The sequence below is a fragment of the Carya illinoinensis genome, chromosome 8 (genome assembly GCF_018687715.1).
Source record: "Carya illinoinensis cultivar Pawnee chromosome 8, C.illinoinensisPawnee_v1, whole genome shotgun sequence".
Lineage (NCBI taxonomy): Eukaryota > Viridiplantae > Streptophyta > Magnoliopsida > Fagales > Juglandaceae > Carya > Carya illinoinensis.
Window position 1 is genome coordinate 16,136,028 of NC_056759.1, and position 19,774 is coordinate 16,155,801.

Genomic DNA, 19,774 nt, shown 5'->3' on the forward strand with positions numbered 1-19,774 from the left:
TTTTTAAATCTTAATTTAATTTTTTAAAAATTTAAAATAATAATAATATTAAAAAATAATATTTTATATAATTTTTATTTAAAATTATTTTACCTCATCTATCCAAACGATCCTTAGCCTAAAATGTTGACAAAAAAGTCGAAAATGTCAGCTTCAATAAATTAAAAGATGGCTACATTGTGCTTATCTCTAATCTTAAGACAGTACGGAGGGATCCAAATTTGATTTTAATCTCAGATTCTTTTGCCGCTCTTTCTCTCTCTAACATATAAAATAATATAATAAATAACAGTAGGTGGAGAGCTTTCAGGTTTCTTTCGGCTCCCTTGTGTTGGTCTTTCAAATATCTCCGCAAATTCAAATGAAGCTGAACTAGTTCCCATTTTCTCTCTCAACCACGAACTTGAGGATCTACTTCTTCACCCAATCTACTTCAGCTTTCAGGTACTTGCTATTTACTTTGCTTTTCTTCTGCACCATTTCTCCATTTCTTATTTCGTTTCTTTATTTGTTGTTTTTAAACTACCCATTAAAATTTCTTGTTTTCTCGAGCTTTTTCGTTTTTGGGTTTCTTGACTTACCTTCTAGATAACCTTTCGCAGCTAGAAAATATTTTATCTGTTTCTTGGTGCTACTGTTCTCAGCTTTCTTAAACAATTTCTATTTCAAAAAGTGAATGCATTCGAAGTTTTTCTTTTTTTTGCCTGTTTTTGCTGGGTTCAATCTTTCAGATTTATGATTTTTTTTGGGCGGGAGACCAAGGTTGTTGTTGGGGGGGGGGGGGGGGGGGGAGATTTTGTGCATTACATTTAGTGGGTGGCTTCTGCTTTGGTTATGACGTACATGAGCGCGTTGATCTTATATAAATTTACAATCGTGAGCCAAAAGGAACTCTGGATAGCTTTGATTGTTTTCGGCTCACTTTTATCCTATATATTTTCAAATAGTAGGTTTGGGGCTATGAGTTCATTCTATTCACTTATATTCGAAGGCACCAGGGGGTAGCGAATGATGGAGGCACATGCACTTTAAAAATTTACCATTATTTACCTCCATAATGATGCAACTCTTCTCGCCTTTCATTCTTCGTGGTCCATACATGTCCTCAAGGATTCATTTTTCTGGGTTTTACACCTAAGTACCATGTGATTCTAATCTAAACTCTCGCCCTTCACGAGAGTTTCAGTTTGATGCCATCCAGCTGAAATCATCATGTAGAAATCTGCGGAAGTATCTTACGTACTGCAGACTAAAACCAGACTAAAACCCAAAAGCAAATGATATTTGTAAAACCCTACTTAGACCAGGCGAAGCTTAGATCTAGCAGTTAACGCTCTGGACATGTACTTCATAGTTGTGCTGTGATGTTCAAATCATGGAGCGTTATGAGTCTGTACATCCTCTTTTCAATGTCTTCTCATGGCCTGTCTTAATCTCATATGACTTCCAGGGTACCTTTTTGGTCAGGTCATCATCTGGTGCGGGGTTTCAGACACTTCATTTTTTTTATGGTTCTCTCTTCATGATTTCATTAGTTTTTCGCAGTAGATAGGTGTTTACTTAGTAACGACTGTTTTAAATGTGTTGTGTGTAATCTTTCATTTGCATTTTTATTTTCTAAATAATTGCCAGGACTGATGGCTCTTTTCTAAGCAGGGGAAAGTTGTAACAAGAAAAATGGAGCAGTATGAAATTCTGGAGCAGATTGGCAAAGGTTCTTTTGGTTATGCTCTTCTTGTGAGGCATAAAACTGAGAAAAAGAAGTGAGGACATTACCTGTTTATGTTTAACATTTGATTTGAAACTTGAATCATGTCTGATAGGAGAAATGTTGTTTCCTATGTAAGGTACGTGCTGAAAAAAATCCGTCTTGCACGCCAGACTGATAGGAATCGCAGATCTGCCCACCAGGAGGTCAGTATTTTTTATCTTTTTATTTTTTAATCATTTTCTGAAGCTTCAAAAGCAATATTAATGTCATTATTCCTTTCTGTTGAAAGATTTAAGGGATAGAGGGTGAGAGTTTATTTCTCTTAGCCTGTGAAGTGATCATAGAGGTGAAATTTAAGAGTTATTGACTCACTGTTTGAAACTAAATACGTACATTAGTTCTCAGTTTTTTTCTATTATAAAGATGAAAAGAAATGGAAACAGTCAGTATTACTAATATTTGAGAAGTTACAGTTGCTCATATTTGCGTACTGGATACTTTATTAGGTGTTTGTCTTCAATTTCAGATTTGCTTGATGTTTAGATCCAGATATATTTCTTCATAATTACCAGCTTGTAAGATGCTGTATTGATCTTTATCCTGCAGATGGAGCTTATTTCTCAAGTACGGAATCCATTTATTGTGGAGTATAAAGACTCCTGGGTGGAAAAGGTCAGTTTTGAGCATGCACTTCACTTGTTTAACTTCTAATGTAGCATTGTAGATTTTTTGCTTGGTCCCATACATCTTATGGAACTTATGACCCCAATTTTGATTTATCTAAAGTTGATGACAGTTTGTGTTTTGACTTCCAGGGTTGCTTTGTATGCATTGTCATTGGATATTGTGAAGGAGGAGACATGTTAGTAAATTTAACGGTTAAGTTGGTCATTTGGTTTTGATTAATGTTTTGCTATCGGCTTGAACATAATTCATTCTGTATATTTTTTGACCTATGCATAACTGCCCACCTCTTGTTATGCAGGGCAGATGCAATTAAAAGGGCCAATGGTGTTCATTTTTCCGAAGAGGTTGTCACACTTTTGGACCGAGTCTCCACTTTCTTTTGTTTTTGAAAATACAATTGAATATTCTGTGTTAGGAACTTATTTGAAAACTAAGGCGCTGCATGTGTGCTTCATACTAGAAATTTTCGGTAAATGCAGAAACTTTGTAGATGGTTAGTTCAACTCCTAATGGCGCTCGATTACTTGCATGCCAACCATATTCTTCATCGCGATGTCAAGGTTAGTGGAAAATTAATAGAGAAGCTAGTTTGATTTATACATGAAATTGCATAGCTAATTTGCTTTGATGATTCCAAAATTGCTTCAGTGCTCAAATATATTTCTGACAAAAGATCAAGACACACGTCTTGGTAAGTGGTCCTCCTTTTGTCCCTTTTGGTGTACGTTGTAAGTTTGTTTTGTCATTGTTCAATTATGTCTTGGTTTATCATTCGGTACATTTTAATTAGTTTTACCAGATTAATTTGAATATTTGTTACAGGTGATTTTGGTCTTGCTAAGATGTTGACTTCTGATGATCTTGCTTCCTCTGTAAGTTAACATGACCAATGATATGACAACATCTTTTCCCAACCTCTGCTTTGCATAGTCACCATGGATCTTCTGCCTCATATCCAGATTGTCGGAACTCCAAGTTACATGTGTCCTGAGCTTCTTGCAGATATACCTTATGGCTCCAAATCAGACATATGGTCTTTGGGTAAATTGAATTTTTTTTTTTTTAAACTTTGAATATCACTCTGGACATGATCAGTGTTCATAATTGCTGGATTTTAATGTGCATACGTAATGCTGTGCATATTCCAGGATGTTGTATTTATGAAATGACTGCTCACAAGCCTGCATTTAAAGCCTTTGTAAGTTTCTGACCTGCAGTAAGTATGGATTGTAATGTCGTCTCTTTGCCATTTTTCCTTGTTTAGGGACATTTTTAAGTACCAAGGAGTTTTAATTAGTGCTGTTATTTTCTATTTTCTTCAATTAAGTAGGCCTCCGGGACCCTGTGATGATGACAGAAAATCTAATCTTACCTGTCATATCAAAGTTGGTGGGAAAAGAGAAGGGGGGGGGGGGGGTGGGGGGATAAAGGTATCATCTAAAGCCTATCATCTAAGACTAAAATATGGAAACCTTTCTCCTTACGATATGAGACTGTATGGGCAATTGGCAACTTAATTCTTTACTTAATTACAAAGAAATGCTAATTTAATTCGAACAATTTGTTTCGTGTGCTTGTGGGTGACTAAATGAATAATTCCAGTATGTTTCCCATAGCAGTTGAAGAAATGCTTCCCTTAAATAAGCAATACAAAGTAAAATTGAGTCAACTCATATATCAAATCTCCAGTAATCAATTTCTTTCTTGTAGTTCTTAATTCTTACTCTAAGCCTTAGAAAGATATTCTGTTGGAGAAACTCATTGAAGATGCTATTTAAAGTAAAAAAAATGATTCCATATCCCTTGATATTCATGCTTTTGATTCTATCGGTCTCTTGTCCTTTAGTGTCAAGTTCCTGCTCATTTGGTCCACTTTATATAACTATTATCAGTTTGTCTTCTTTCTCTGAGCAGGACATGCAAGCTCTCATTAACAAGATAAATAAGTCTATTGTGGCTCCCCTTCCGACCATGTATACTGGTGCATTGTGAGTCCTCAACAATTTCTTTTGAAATTATTATAATTCTATATCGTTTTATGTCATTAATGACTTGAAATTTTCCATCCGGGCAGCAAATAATGACATTGTTTTGTTCTTTAAATGAATGTTCTCTTTCTTTCTCTCTGTGTCATAAACTAATGGGCTTTGGCCACCGCTGCTGTTTTCCTGTCCTGTTTCTGTTTTCTCTTTTTCTTTTTTCACCAGTCGAGGGCTCATTAAAAGCATGCTGCGGAAAAATCCGGAACTTAGACCAAGCGTAAATCTATCCGTTCCTTTCTTCTTGTAATACTTGTTTTATTTTATCAGCGCATGTATCCTTTCTGTTATCTGATTGGCCATATGCATTTGGCATTTAAATCATGGAGTCTATGTTCCATATGGGTCCCTGAACTGTTGATGTATTAGCTTGGGTCACTTCCGTGTTAGCCATTCATAATTCAATTGATTACGGATTACCGTGTGTTGGATTTATATGATAAATAACTTAAGGCCCAAAATTCAAAGATTTTGGCGATGTCCAAAATTAAGAACCATATTCATGTCCATAATATGCCACAGCTTGTCAGTGTAAATTATTTAAATGCATATGCTTCAGCATTCATTCTTCATGCTTATTCACCATAAGTGTAACTTTGTTTTGTCAGGCTGCAGAGCTGTTGACTCATCCACATCTTCAACCATACGTCCTTAAGATTCATCTAAAACTGAATAGCCCTAGACAGACTATCCCAACCCGGTGGTCTGATTCCAACTATATAAAGAGAACAAGATTTGTGGAGCCAGAAACAATTTCAATTCACTCTGTGAAAGTGAAGAGAATGTCATTCAGCAATGACAGGACACTGAATCCTAGTATATCTGGAACCGAACAAGACTCCATGTGTTCTTCTCAGAGAGCACAGGAATTCCCAAGCATGAATCAAAAGTTCGCAGAATTATCTGTTGGTTGCATGCACAAAGAATATTATCTTGACAAGTCAATAACCAGCAAGTTTTCAAGTGTTTCCAAAACCCCAAGATTGACACCAAGAAAGATTTCTGCTACGCCAAAGAGACAGACAACACCATCAAAGATATCCCATATTGTTTCCAAACGTGACTCAGTAAGTGTATATATATATGTGTGTACATGGTAAATGCAGCATTTCAGCTTCATTTTTCAATATCAACGTTCTTAACGTTAGTAGCTGACGGAATAACATCTTCCAAAACTTCTAATGCCTTATATTTTTTTCTGAAATTTTTCCAGCTGGAAGAAAATAGAGTCTGGCATCTTAATCCTGTGCTGTGTGGTTATTGTGAAGTGTCACTGCATTTGTTACTTTATATGACTATTATCAAAGACAGTTGTCAAATCAAATGGTTAACAACAAAAAATCATTAAGATTTTGTGATTGATGATCATCCATGACTACCAAGTTATTTGGGGATCCTGCAACCCCCAACTTCTGTAGAGGATCTGGGGATCGTGATTAAGAACTCAAGTCTTGTCTGTGTTATGTGTCTGGGTGATTATTTAAAGCAATGCTTATATTTGCAGCTTCCGATGTCACAAACTCCACTGAGAAGATCTCAGGCAACACGAAGAGCATCTCTTCCATTACCAACAAGAGCTGCTGCCTCAGGAACCCCTTATAGAGCTAATGTTGGCTTACTTGGCAGCATGGAGTCTACAGACATCTCTGTCAATGCCCCCCAGATTGACAAGATTGCCAAATTCCACTTAGCTTCTTCTGAAGATCCCCTCTTTACAATCCATCAAACTTCATCAACATCTGCACAATGCTCTTCTAACTCGCCAGACAGAGGTGACTGCTCAATCACAAAGGACAAGTGTACAGTCCAAGTCGTGGACAGAACCTTTGTCAGGCCCAATCCCACTGATGCCAGCCATGGAGTTGCAGGAAATGTTAGCGAATGCTCGGAGCATAATCCAACTGGTGTTTCAAGTCGTTCATCTTCTGAGTCACAGCAGCGTCGTTTTGACACCTCATCATACCAGCAACGCGCAGAGGCATTGGAAGGGTTGCTTGAGTTCAGCGCGCGGCTCTTACAGCAGGAAAGACTTGATGAGCTTGGTGTGCTGTTGAAGCCATTTGGGCCTGAGAAAGTTTCTCCGAGGGAAACTGCAATATGGTTGGCTAAGAGCTTCAAGGAGACAACAATTTAGATGAAATACTGATGCCACATTGATTGTTGCAAATGCAAGTTTCTACGCCTGATGATTGAAACAGAATTTGCAAGTCTTCGTCTTGAAGGCAGCATAGACTGATAGTGATAACTACACTTATTTCCCAGTAGACTCAACATGTTGTGATTTTATGACAGGCATCAGATTTGCTAGTACTTGGTTGGTTTCTTTTTAAGCCAAAGAGGAGAAAATTGCAAAAAAGTTGCTTATCCTACTGTTTTATAGGAGTTTAGTTCTGAAACTTAGAATATAGATTTGCATGAAATGGACTCACAAATATCACATCACCGAATTAAAAGGCTTACGCCTGTTGGTGAATCAAAAAATTTGATGCGTGCTAACGCGTCATACCCATTACACTTCATCTACATTTATGACAAGAATTAAACTAATCTGATTTAGATAAAAATAATCAGTTTAACTAAAATAATTAAAAAAAAATCTGTTTTAATTTAAAATACTAAAGAAAATCAGTTTAACTAAAAAAATCTCAAAAACTATGTTTAGCTAAAAAGAACATGCAATAATCAGTTTAACTAAAAACAATTATAAAATTATTTTTAATAAAAAATCTAAAAAGTCAATTTTACTAATTTATATTTTAAAAAGAGTTATTCTCCGTACAGGCAGATTGCGCACCAATTTGCGCACCACCTGCTGACGTGGCAGGTCAAACTTTTTAAAAAAAAAAAAAAAAAAAAAAAAAAAAGACAGAAAAGTGGGAAAACTCTATCTGCATTTCATTTCGCGTCTCCCTCCCATACCTCCCGCTCGAAATACGCGAGGACCACGCAGCAGCTCCGACCTCCGCGAGCAGCACCTCCGTCCTCCGCGAGCTGCACCTCCGTCCTCCGCGACCACCTGCTCCGGCCTCCGCGACCACCTCTGCCGTCCTATTAAAAAAAAAAAAAAGACAGAAAAAGAGGGAAAACATCTTTCCTGCCATTTCGCGTCTCCCTCCCGCACCTCCGGCACGAAATACCCAACGACCACGCAGCACCTCCGTGGTCTGCGACCACCTACTCCGGCCTTTGCGACCACCTCTGCAGTCGTAAAAAAAAAAAAAAAAAAAAAAAAAAAAAAAAAAAAAAAAAAAGACAAAAACTCGATCTTGGCTCTCACTTGATCAAACCGGCTTCCCGGAAAGGTAATATTTTTGACAAGTCATAGTTTTTTTGTTTATTTGAAAAAAGAATGTAACTTTGATCCATTTTTGTTGCTGAAAATAAACGAAATACTAGTTTTTGTTGCTTTTGAATTGTAAGCAGCTGAAATCTCCCAGATTGAGTGTCTTTTTTGGCTGCCACAAAAAAAAAAAAAAAGTTAAGAAAGAAAAAAAAGGAACGAAAAGTATTTGTGCTTAGTATTGAGAGTACAAATGGATGAAAAGTATTGCCTTAAAAAATGAACACATAACCAACTATTATATTAGGCATCTAAGGAGGTCTGTTGTATAATTTGATTGTGACCGTGTGCATGACTCTTTTTATCAAGTATGCAAGAAATTAGTCAGTATTGGATTTTTTGACTCAAGAAAGTGATTAGATGTAATTATTCAATTTCCGACAACTATATAACTACATATATAACCTATATTCATCAAGAGTTACCACAATGCATCTTCCTATATATATATTATATATAGATCATTAATTCAGGTTAGGATGTATTGAAAATATTAAGTGTAAGTTCATTTAAATATGGTCAGTTGAGAAAGCTAATCATGTGCTTATGTGTGGATTATTAATTGGGAGTTGGGTGCATGGAAGAATAGGACTATGCTTTTGTTGAGATTCACAGCCCACAGGACAATTGGGCTTTCTAATCAAATCATAGTATACCTACCACTAATTTCTTTGTGGTATAATTTTTAATATATGGGTTTAATAAAAATATATGGTTTTTTAATACACTAGCATACTTTTTAATGATTATTGATGTTGTGCACAATCTGATAAAGATGTTTCAGATTTAATTATGTATACATCATTATTACTGTCTCACATGTCACCAACATTTTTATTATTCATATTTACTAAGGATAAAGGCTGGTGTAATTTATAAAAGATGATTTATAATGTTGTAAAATTTTCTTTAGATGGAGAAAGGAAAGGAGCATGCATCTCCTATACCACCGACGACCACAGTTGCTTCCTCAAATCCACCAACCCAGGTATTCATTGATTAACACTGCTTTTTCACTTTGAGTTAATTATAATGAATGGTTTTGTTCCATAGATGATACCAAGACCATTCAATCTACTCGGGTCAACACCTCCTCCTGCTATTCCATCAACCAATCTACCAAAACAGGTGATGTTCTTGTTAAATCTCCAAAATTGCTTTTGTTATAATAATCTATGTATTGTATTTTGTTTGTTTTCATAGCCTCATTTTTAATGGATTTGCATGTAATTCCGGAACAATTGACACAATCCACTGACATTTTGTATGTTAGGTGATACCAATTTCGCCCTTTGTGATGGATGTCTCAAACTATATGCATGGGCACCATCCACCATTGGGGTATTCGTGGTTACCACCACCCTTTCAGGATCGTCCTGATACCAACCCATCTACATGGACTAGTCAGGTGATAACTTTAATCATTAAACTGTCGCACTATTTTTTTTTATCATGATTGTAATCGATTTAATTGCTTCGTTGGGTGCAAACTGCAGGGAAACCCGCGACCCCCAAGATATTCATCACTTAGCCCTCCGATTGAGTTACACTCAGCAAGTTCAAGTAATGTTGATGAAATTGAAGATGCCATGCCTGCCTCTACGACCCATGGTATTGAGTCCGTGCATATCGAGGGGGCTGATACTGTGCATATCGAGGGGGCCGATACTGTTCATACCGACCGGGCCACAACCGTGCATACCGAGGGGACTGATATCGTTGAAGAGCCGAAATTGGATATGGTGTTTAATTCTGAGGAGGAGTTACTTGGTTATTATAAAAGATATGGGCAACAGTGCGGTTTCGGGGTAATGACACAAAGGAGTCATAGACTTGAGGATGGGAGCCTTAGATATGTGACATTGGGTTGTGCCCGTGGTGGGAAGGCTCGGAATCGTACGTCAAATGTCATTAGGCCACGTCCGACTTCAAAAACTGACTGTAAGGCCAGGATAAATGCTACGTTAGAAAAAGGGGTGTTGAAGGTGTCGAGTGTGTACAATCACCATAATCACGGCTTAAGTCCCCAAAAGTCGAGATTCTTTCGCTGCAATAGAGAATTGAGCGAATCTGTTAAAAGAGTGTTAGATATAAATGATCAGGCTGGGATTAGAATGAACAAGAGTTTCGCCTCTCTTGTTCAAGAAGCGGGTGGGTTTGAAAACTTGCCATTTAATGAAAAAGATTGTTGGAATTATATAGACAAGGCACGGCATCTTCGACTTGGCAAAGGAGGTGCTGGAGCCCTCCGTGAGTATTTTGCCAGGATGCAATATAGAAATGATGGATTCTTTTCATTAATGGATATTGACGATGATGGACGATTGAAGAATGTATTTTGGGCGGATGCACGAAGTAGGGGAGCCTACAAATATTTTGGTGATGTCGTCACGTTCGACACGACGTATTTGACAAACAGATATGGGATGCCGTTTGCACCGTTTGTTGGTGTCAACCATCATGGCCAGTCAATTCTGTTGGGGGCAGGTTTAATATCTAGTGAGGATACTGAAACGTTTACTTGGTTATTTCAGACTTGGTTGAACTGTATGGATGGTAAAGCTCCAAAGGCTATTATCACGGATCAAGACAGAGCCATGAAAAATGCAATTGCGCTGGTCTTTCCAAATTGCCGACACCGGTTCTGCTTATGGCACATATTGAAAAAATTACCTGAGAAGCTAGGTGCACATGGTGCATACAAATCTGGGTTGAAATCTGAGTTGCTCAACTGTGTGTATGACTCTCAAACAATACTTGACTTTGAGAGTTCTTGGGATGTGTTAATTTCCAAGTACAACTTGCAAGAGAATGTTTGGTTGCAGAGCTTATATGCTGAGCGTATGTGTTGGGCTCCAGTATTCATGAAAGATGTTTTCTAGGCGGGAATGAGTACAATCCAACGAAGCGAAAGCATGAATGCTTTTTTTGATGGGTATGTTCATGCCAAAACAAACTTAAAAGAGTTTGTTGATCAGTTCGATAATGCGCTGAGGAAGAAGATTGAGAATGAAAACGCGTCGGACTTCCAATCATTCAATGTCACTATACCTGTTGTCTCTCCCTCTCCACTTGAGAAGATATTTCAGAATATCTACACATGCAACAAATTTAGAGAAGTTCAAAAAGAAGTCATAGGGATGCTTGCAACTCTTTTCACTCTACACCGGAAGGATGGTGTAATTGCAACATACCTTGTAGAAGATGAAGTGGATGTTGATGGTTTCATCAAGGAGGTGACCCACAAGGTATACTTTAATGAGGCGGAGTGCGAGGTGAAGTGTTCATGTGCCTTGTTCGAGATGAGAGGCATATTGTGTAGACATGTATTAGCCATTATGAGAGTTAACAAAGTCCGTTCAGTGCCAGAAAAGTATATACTAGATCGATGGCGGAAAGACATTAAAAGGACATACACTCTTATACCAAGTAGTTATGACATGGTTGATCAGAGGCCTGAAGTTAGAAGGTATTCCCGTATCATCAAGAAATGCTACGAAGTAGCCACAAATGCTGCTTCATGTGATGAGTATACTGAGGACATGGTAGTTCAGTTAGATGCAATGAACATAGCATACCGCACCGCCAAGCCGCCCTCAAAGGTTGCAGTTACAAGTGCCGATGGAAAAGAAGGTGGGAGTCCTAAGAAAGTATTGAGTCCCCTGGTAGTTAAGGGAAAAGGCAGACCGCCATCTCTGAGGAAAAAATCAATGGTTGAGAGAGTGAAACCAACGACGAAGAAGCAAAGTCAGAAAGGAAAACGAAAACAGGTATATAGTTGCCCCCCGTGGTTATGAACATTTTAGCTAGTGATAACTTTTTTGAGAAACAATATTTTTTGAAATCACGGCTTATTTTTTTCTTTGTAGCCGCATGGAATAGAAGGCGAATCCCTCTCCACTTGTAGGTCACTATTTCAGCAAACAGATGTTGGGACACAACACTTGAACCTCGTTCAGGTTACATAGGGAGTTATAATGCCAGGACAATTCCCATTAATGCTTTTAAAATGCTGTTTTAATTCTTCTATATTAAATGAAGATGTGTGCTATCTAATATTTTGATTATGTATTGTTAGCCGCATCATAATACATCCGACGTGTTGGACATGAGTGTCACGGAGTTAGGCTTTGCAGTGAATGAGACTCAAGAAAGTGTAAACCGTCTTCTTTAATGATGTCATACTTAGGAAATGTTGCCTCGACTACCTCAACTGCTGAAAAGATTTCTAACTGTTATGTTATGTTCACAGATGCAACTTGGTGGGAGTGGAAGCCAGCCGGATAGCACACCTGGGACACAACCGTGGCAATAACTCACATTAGTGGTTTGTATCTTGAATGTTGATGAAATCCAAAATTATTTCTAATTTACCTTAGTTATGGGGAAAAATAAATCACTTTCTAATGGGGTGTGTGTACATGCATGTAAATCTAGTACTTTGAGGCCTCAAATGAGTATACCTGGTTTTAAAGGTATGATCTTTTTTTAAATTATTTCTATGGCCGGCTGGTGTGGTGGAGTATTAGTCAAGATGTTGATCTTCATGGTGGATTCGAGCTTGGCTGTGATTATGTTGGGATTGGGTACTAATAGAAATGATGTAAATTTCTTGTTTTTTAAATCTAGTTTGATCGTAATTCATGCTATTTATTGAGCGTATATAGTTGATTTGGTTTGCTTTGCTTTCAGATGAAGATGTAATTAGCTTCATGGCAGTTTTGTACAAAAATAGGAACAGTAAGGCTTGAACGAAGGGGATTCGAGCAGCTCGGTGAACAGTTATAGGGTCATTATGTAAAGGGAGAATATTAGTGGAGCCACTCTTTGTAAATATATGACTTTAGTTAAGGTTGTTTTTTGATGGGTGATATTGAGAAGATGTAATTATTTTTTGATGGGTGGTATTGAGAATGGATGGCAATTATTTTTTGATGGGTGGTATTGAGAAGATGTAATTATTTCTAATTTAGGTCAAGGAAGCGTATGTGTTGTAATTATTTATGTTAGGTGAAAGTGAACTGTTGTAATTAGTTTTTGGTGGGAGCTGAAAGTGAGGGGCTGATATGGTTTTTTGATTGCTTCCTACTTTTTTAGCAAATCTCAAAAGTGCCATGTATTGCAAGAGCTTATATTGCAAGGTATATCATTTTCAATTGAATTAATTGTTGCAAGCAAATTCCTATGTTAGGTTATAAAACCCCTGATATTTATGGTTGAATGTCGAAATTGTGAAGATGATTTTAATTGTCCAGCTTAGTTAGAATTAATTAGCAGGTTAATGGTTAAGGTTGTTTTGTTGTATAGGTGGGGTCATATTTATCATAGCAGGTTAATATACCAAATGACACAACAATTGCCAGGGTTGCACTCTCTTTCATGGCAGGATCGGATTGATTTACTGGCAGGTTATAGCGTATGGTTTTTTTCTGGGCAGCAAAGCTGCACACGTTAGTAACTTTAACAGATTCATGTGCCTGGTTCTGTTTATGAATGCTACCTGAAAGTTTCTTCGTCTGGCTTGATGGGTACATTGTCATGCAATTATATAGAGAAGTCAGCTCCCCAAATATGCTTTTTTCAGATTCACTAGGCAGAACATCAAAGGCTAACATTCACTGAAATGTGATTATGGATCCAGGAACTTTCAAACAAGGCAAAATGTGTATAGTACTACTAAACATAAAATCTAATTCCGGATGCAATTCCAAAGACTAACTGTCATACTTTTAATCAAATATGGTCTCCCACATGTTCCAAAATACACATATCAGTTATGGTACTAATAAACATTAAAACTGGCCGGCTGCAATTCCAAAGCCTAAACCGAACATTGTCAATATATACAATCATAGGCTTTTAATCAAAATTGTTGTCCCACATGTTCCAAAAGGACCTAAACATAACAAAGTACTTCTAAATTCCAGATTTATACAATCAGCTGCCGGCCAATAAGTCACTGTGATCGAGTCAAGTATAAATAAAGTAAGATAGGGATCGCCCAATAGATACGCAGATGAGGACGTTCACACCGGACTCCCGAGTCCCGCTTGACAATTTCACCATGTATTTTTCGTACCTCTTCCATCCAAGTTCGAGCCTCTTCCATCCAAGTTCGAACTTCTTCCTCTCTTTTTCGAACATCTTCCTCAAATTTTCGAAGCTCTACCTGCACTTTCCTAAGCTCTTCTTCCTTCCGACACATCTCACCAAATATGTTCATCAGTTCATTTTCGCTTGCCTGATCACTATCTGCCCATTTGAAATAGTCGCAGTGGGGTAACCCCTGTATATTCCCAGAACCATATTGTAAATGTAACAATATGGTTAACATTTAGTCAAACCAAAATGTGTACAAGAAATATGACAAGAACTGAATGCAAAATAAAAGTACCTTCTTATTGTACTTTGAACATCCAAAGAATGCTCGACCTGGGTTTCTTGGTGTATTTGATGTTCTAAGTGAAGCAGGTGACCCACAAGTGCACATTGGGTTCTTTCTCAGAGAATGAATAGTAAGTTCAGATGAAGAAGCTGACGATGAGACCTTTTCTGGTTCAGACATGTTCCCAGTGCGAGGTGGGAGTATACTGTTGCTTCCAAATAAGTGTTTTCATTCACTATGGTCTGTTATACTTTAGAATCATTTTTTTAGAGAAGAGAGGTGGAGTGTTGGAGTGTATGTTCTAAGTTAGTGAACTATTATTGGAAACAAGATAATTCATGCAGTTACAACAAGTTAACTATTTATTTCTTTTTAGCTTTAATCTTCATAGTTGGAACAAATCTGGGCACAACCCAATGGATCTGCCCTCCACCTCAATCAACCCCGAAGATAATTGTATCAATAAGTAAAAATAGATAACAAATCTCAAAAATACACAGGGTTCCAATAAACACTTCAAACTAGTCATTATGTGGTTATAGAATTATCTAAACAATATTTACATAAATGGAAAAGTAATATTATTGTAACTAGTCATGGCTCCAATGCCTTTATGGTTACCCAATCACCAAAATGCCATTTAACTAACATAGTTGGTGAAGAATTTTATGACTAGAATATAAAAGGCATTGGTTATTCAGATTCCAGGACTTAGGACCAAACAGTTTGAGAAGCATTGGTTATTCTCCCAGATTTGAGAATGCTATTTACCAATTTGATTGGGATTATTTCACTGTGCTTCCCATGAAACAATAAAATTTTCAAGAACGAAAAAAACTAAAATCTTACAAATGCTACTCCACTTTCTACTTTATGGTTTTTAAAGCTTCATTTCTCATATATTTTCAAAGCAATTGACCAGTATTAACTACTCGGCTTGAAAACAAGATGAGTTTTCAAGAATATTTAACTGAATCAACAATTGAATTAAGGAACCGCATCTGCATGACAACAAAGAGAAAAAAACATTGGCAAAAACTAATCTAAATCTTTAGTTAATTTGAAGAAAAATGAAATTAATACACACACACACAAGTTCCATGTGAATGTTGGCCCAGTTGTCCACCAATGACCTACATCGATGGCAGTACTCTGATTATCAATCCAACCACTTATAAGAATATAAAACGTGGGAAAGGAACAGAAATAAATGAAAAAAAAATAGGGACTTTCCAATCCTAAACAAGGAAAAAGGGCTTTCACACGTACAGCTTGCAGATCTGCCCGAAAGTTTTAGAAGTAAGAATCTTGGCAGGCAAGAGTCAAGACTGTACAATAGCTTTATCGTTCATTATCTAATTTTTAATACCTCTATCAGTCTTTTATTCCACGATCTAGTCTCATAGCGAAAGCATTATTATCATGATCTCCAACTCAAATTAATGGAAACAAGCTGTAGGAAACAACCCTTGCATTACGTGCTTCTATCAGTCTTTTATTCAACTAATTCCCATACATGCTTCTATACAGATTATATAGCAACCACAGAGTAGCTTCTAAATTTAATGAAACAACTGCTCTAAGAGAGAGAGAGAGAGAGAGTGAACCTGTCAAGCACGATAAATCACGAAGCAGCAGCTTCTAAATCACGATAACTGTATGGCATTTTGGGTTAGGGTTCAGAACCCAAATCACGAAGAAACAGCAGACCAACTCAAGTCTCTGCACCTCCCGATTTCTTTTTGGGTTAGGGTTAGGGTTCGGAACCCAAATCACGAAGGAGCAGCAGCGAAACTCAAGTCTCCGCACCTCCCGATTTCATTTTGGGTTAGGCTTCGGAACCCAAATATAGGGATAACTACAGCTCCAAGATGCACTACGCGGCAGTAGTGACTGTGAAATCGGGAGAGGAGACCAGAAGGGAGGGGAGAAGTGTTTCTCGGAGAATGGGAAGAGAGGGGGAAGAGAATAGAATGGAGAGAGAGGGGGAAAGCAAACCGGACGGGAGGGGAGAAGTGTTTCTCGGAGAATGGGAAGAGAGGGGGAAGAGAACAGAATGGAGAGAGAGGGGGAAAGCAAACCGGACGGGAGGGGAGAAGTGTTTCTCGGAGAATGGGAAGAGAGGGGGAAGAGAACAGAATGGAGAGAGAGGATGCGATATTCATTTCCACTCAAAATTCTTTCCCGCTCCGGACAAAACGCTGCGTTTCATTTAGCCACATCAGCAATGGTGCGCGACTTAGTCCGCAAAACGCCTGCAAGAAGACTTTTCCTTTTAAAAATCTAGGTTAGGGACTCGTCCCACCTAACACATGAACACAATATAAAATAAGCGAGATTAGATTTAATATAAATATGTTCGAGTTAAAACGGACTGATCCAACAAATGAGTCAATTGTGAGTTCACCCATGAAAACCACAATCACTAGGTATAATCCAAATAAATTTTATATTCAACGAGATCAAGGATGAAGCTCTACTTCTATATTTAAATGTTATAAATCTTTAGATTTATGCCTTCACTGTTGTTGGTATGTAATATTGATATTATTATTTGGCTACTAAATATCTCAAATCAATTAACCATTCTTGTTAATATATAATCTTATTTCTTTAAGATATTAATTTTTTTATATATTACTTGTTTGAATATTGATTATAAAATATTTTGTCACGAATCTAGTTGTAATTCTATATATTTATATAGTAACTTATTTATTATATATGAACTTATGTATTGAATTTAAAAAAATGTACATGTCAGCTTAACCCATTTGCAAAATGGTTTCAATGGATTAAAATGGGTTGTGTTTTTATTAGACTAACAAAATTTGATTATTAAATAGGTTATATAGGTCGTGTCATGTCACCTACTATTTATATTAGTCTTGTTAGGATTTTAGGGTTGGATCCATTTAATTATGGAAAGTGGTGTCATCCATGAAGATTCGCTGAGTTCAAGTGTAATGACCACTCGGCTTAAGTTCGAAGAGAGATGAACTTGACCACACTTGTGAGGATCGATGCCCTAAAGAAAGTGGTTCCATCCGTGGAGATTCGCAAGGTGCGAGTGTAGTGACCACTTAGCTTAGGTTCCAAGAAGGATGGACTCGACTATACTGGTGCAAGCGCCATGGCCACTCGATATGTAGGCAAGAGAATATTTGAAAGAAAGTCAATTTTATTATATTACCAAGTTACATTAGAGAGCTTATGAGAAATAATACTAGGTCTCCTACTTTGGACGTCCTAGGCTTAACCCTCATGCTAAAATATTACTCAATCTTTCTATTGTGCTAAGCCATCCTGATTCCTGCCTCCTCCCTCATTTTCTCTAGTAGGTTGAGGTTGTCTTCAAACATTTGGCTATTCAACTCTCTGTCGTAATGTTGAATATTGTAGCTCGGTATCTTAATCCCAACAGGTATTACCGCTTCACTCTTGTATGCCATGGCGAATAGAGTTTCACCTATCATGGTCTTCCTAGTAGTCTTGTATGCCCATAAGACTCCATGGAGTTCCTTGGACCATGCCCCTCTTTTACTCTCCTACCTTTTCTTAAGAATAGTGAACACTGTCTTATTCGTGGCCTCAACTTTACCTATAGCTTGGTATGACTTAGAGAGGAGTACCTGACCTTGATCACAAGTTCCACATGCCAGTTGCGATAGTGATCGAAGTCAAACTACGTTAGTTCTTTTGACGGGCAATGAGGCACAGGAGCATGTAGCTAACAGTTTGCACACTTCCTACCGAATTCTTCTGCATCATTAAGGGTGTGCATCTTTCCCTAAGGACTTTCCCACCAAGGCCCTTCCATCGGAGTGATTCCTGCACACGCCTTCATGCATCTTTGTCATGACGTACTGCATTTCCTCCAATGAAATGCACTTTAGGAGTGTGGAAAAACTCCGCTTGTACAATATCCTATCCATGAGAGTGAAACTAGTTACTCTATTTCTTGTCTTTCTGGTCTCCCACCTCTTGTCGAGAATTTTGCCACTGATCAAGTACTTTACGATACTTAACGCCCACTCAAGAGTTCCTAAACTTACCCTTAAGATTTCACGTTCAACTGATGGGGTTTTTAGCATCTGGATCTCCACCTTCCAGGGTAGGGTTGTCTCGTCTATGCCCAAGGTGACTCGTGCTAACTTGTCTGCCTTCCAGTTATCCTCTTGTGGTATTTGCTTGATACTAAATTACTGAAAGCGAGCACACATTTTCCATACCTGCTGAAAGTACACCTTCAGCTTTTATCTTTTTGCCAAATATTCGCCTGTTACCCAAATACCTACGACCTAGGAGTCTACCTGAATGTTGACCTCCTTTACTCCTAGTGCCTTTGCCACGACGAGTCTCACCAGCAATGCCTCGTAGTCTACTTCATTGTTGGTGACTTTCAACGTGAACTTTATCGCACAATGGATCCTTTTACAGACATTGGTTATGATGTGCACACCTATCCCGCCATTGGTGCAGTATAAGAAGTCTTCAATGGAAATCTGCTAGGGCCTATTGGTAGCCAATGTTAGTATCTCCTCGAGGAAGTTGGTTAACTCTACCAAGAAATCTACCAATACTTGCCTTTTCATGGTATTTGGAGGGAGATACCTGACATCGAACTCGCTTATCTTGATCAACTAACTCATGAGGCGCACCGATGTATCAGGCCTTCTTAGCACCTTTCCCAAGAGGACTTCTGTCAGTATCTTGATTGGTGGGCTTGAAAGTAGGGCCTCAACTGCCAAGCTACTGTTATTAACACAAATGATAACATGTCTATGTGCATGTGACGGGCTTCAAGCCTTTACAAAACCCAACTTGTGTAGTACACTGGCTTCTGAGTGTTCTAGTTTTCTTCAATTAAGGCAGTTGAGATTATGTGTGGGGAAATTGACAGGTACAAGTATATGGTTTCCCCTTACCTGGCTTGACTCAAGAGAGGTGAGTTGGAAAGGTACTCCTTTAGTTGCCCAAATGCCTTGTTGCATTCACTATTCCAAGAGTAAGCCTTTTGAGAACACTTGGTAGAAGGGCAAACACCTATATGTTAACAAGATCACGAACCTATTGAGAGTCGTTATCCTTTCGATCAATCTCTGCACTTCGTTGAGGCTCCTAGGCACCTTCATGTCAATTATTGCTTTATCTTCTTGGGATTGGGCTCAATTCCCCTTTCAGAGATCATAAAACCCAAGAATTTGTCCGAATCCATTCTGAAGGCACATTTTGTCAATTTGAGCTTCATCTTGTACTGTTACAAAATAGTGAAAACCTTGCATAAGTCTACTATGTGGTATTCATGCTCCCTACTCTTAACAAGTAAGTCGTTCACATAGACTTACATGTTGCACCCAATTTGGTCTTTGAACATACGGTTTACCAATCTTTGTTACATGGCACTGGCATTCTTCAACCCAAAGAGCATCACCTGGTAACAATACAAGCCTTATCCATTATGAACGAGGTATTCTCTTGGTTCCTTGGGTTCATCTGTTTGCAATTGGAGTATTCTCTTGGTTCCTCAGGTTTGGAATCGACTTTCAGGTCGATGTCAGGCAAAGGGAAGTTGTCCTTTGGGCACACTTTGTTTAAATCGATGAATTTGA

At 38.0% G+C, this 19,774-nt stretch overlaps 3 protein-coding genes across 4 annotated transcripts; all 3 read left to right on the top strand.

The window, feature by feature from the left end:
- The first annotated feature begins 287 nt into the window (after nucleotides 1-287).
- On the top strand, nucleotides 288-6,801 carry LOC122274273 (serine/threonine-protein kinase Nek2-like). 2 transcript variants are annotated; one of them, XM_043083313.1, is made up of 15 exons: nucleotides 288-444; nucleotides 1,657-1,763; nucleotides 1,848-1,914; nucleotides 2,318-2,383; nucleotides 2,527-2,573; nucleotides 2,697-2,742; nucleotides 2,878-2,958; nucleotides 3,047-3,089; nucleotides 3,221-3,270; nucleotides 3,358-3,439; nucleotides 3,547-3,596; nucleotides 4,313-4,386; nucleotides 4,606-4,657; nucleotides 5,046-5,504; nucleotides 5,942-6,801. In XM_043083313.1, exons 2-15 carry the CDS (start codon nucleotides 1,678-1,680, stop codon nucleotides 6,569-6,571), a joined length of 1,833 nt encoding a protein of 610 aa, XP_042939247.1. In that variant the 5' UTR covers nucleotides 288-444; nucleotides 1,657-1,677; the 3' UTR covers nucleotides 6,572-6,801. The 2 variants fall into 2 exon arrangements, with proteins under 2 accessions (XP_042939247.1, XP_042939246.1); XM_043083312.1 differs by lacking the exon at nucleotides 288-444 and adding an exon at nucleotides 928-1,478.
- A 1,889-nt stretch (nucleotides 6,802-8,690) lies between these two features.
- On the top strand, nucleotides 8,691-10,659 carry LOC122274457 (protein FAR1-RELATED SEQUENCE 5-like). The gene is made up of 4 exons (XM_043083494.1): nucleotides 8,691-8,765; nucleotides 8,831-8,905; nucleotides 9,051-9,185; nucleotides 9,274-10,659. Exons 1-4 carry the CDS (start codon nucleotides 8,691-8,693, stop codon nucleotides 10,657-10,659), a joined length of 1,671 nt encoding a protein of 556 aa, XP_042939428.1.
- Nucleotides 10,660-10,692: 33 nt separating this feature from the next.
- Nucleotides 10,693-12,092, top strand: LOC122274458 (protein FAR-RED IMPAIRED RESPONSE 1-like). Its single transcript, XM_043083495.1, has 4 exons — nucleotides 10,693-11,547; nucleotides 11,647-11,736; nucleotides 11,856-11,933; nucleotides 12,030-12,092. The coding sequence occupies exons 1-4, from the start codon at nucleotides 10,693-10,695 to the stop codon at nucleotides 12,090-12,092; spliced, it is 1,086 nt and encodes a 361-aa protein (XP_042939429.1).
- Nucleotides 12,093-19,774: the final 7,682 nt, after the last annotated feature.

Bases quoted from the DNA above. Each gene is read 5' to 3' on its own strand.
- LOC122274273 (XM_043083312.1), top strand. From the start codon at position 1,440: ATGACTTCCAGGGTACCTTTTTGGTCAGGTCATCATCTG. The intron at 3,090-3,220 runs GTAAGTGGTCCT...TATTTGTTACAG, and splicing joins AGATCAAGACACACGTCTTG to GTGATTTTGGTCTTGCTAAG. The intron at 5,505-5,941 runs GTAAGTGTATAT...TTATATTTGCAG, and splicing joins TTGTTTCCAAACGTGACTCA to CTTCCGATGTCACAAACTCC.
- LOC122274457 (XM_043083494.1), top strand. From the start codon at position 8,691: ATGGAGAAAGGAAAGGAGCATGCATCTCCTATACCACCGACGACCACA. The intron at 8,906-9,050 runs GTGATGTTCTTG...TTTGTATGTTAG, and splicing joins CAACCAATCTACCAAAACAG to GTGATACCAATTTCGCCCTT. The intron at 9,186-9,273 runs GTGATAACTTTA...TGCAAACTGCAG, and splicing joins CATCTACATGGACTAGTCAG to GGAAACCCGCGACCCCCAAG.
- LOC122274458 (XM_043083495.1), top strand. From the start codon at position 10,693: ATGAATGCTTTTTTTGATGGGTATGTTCATGCCAAAACAAACTTAAAA. The intron at 11,548-11,646 runs GTATATAGTTGC...TTTTCTTTGTAG, and splicing joins AGAAAGGAAAACGAAAACAG to CCGCATGGAATAGAAGGCGA. The intron at 11,934-12,029 runs GTAAACCGTCTT...TTATGTTCACAG, and splicing joins TGAATGAGACTCAAGAAAGT to ATGCAACTTGGTGGGAGTGG.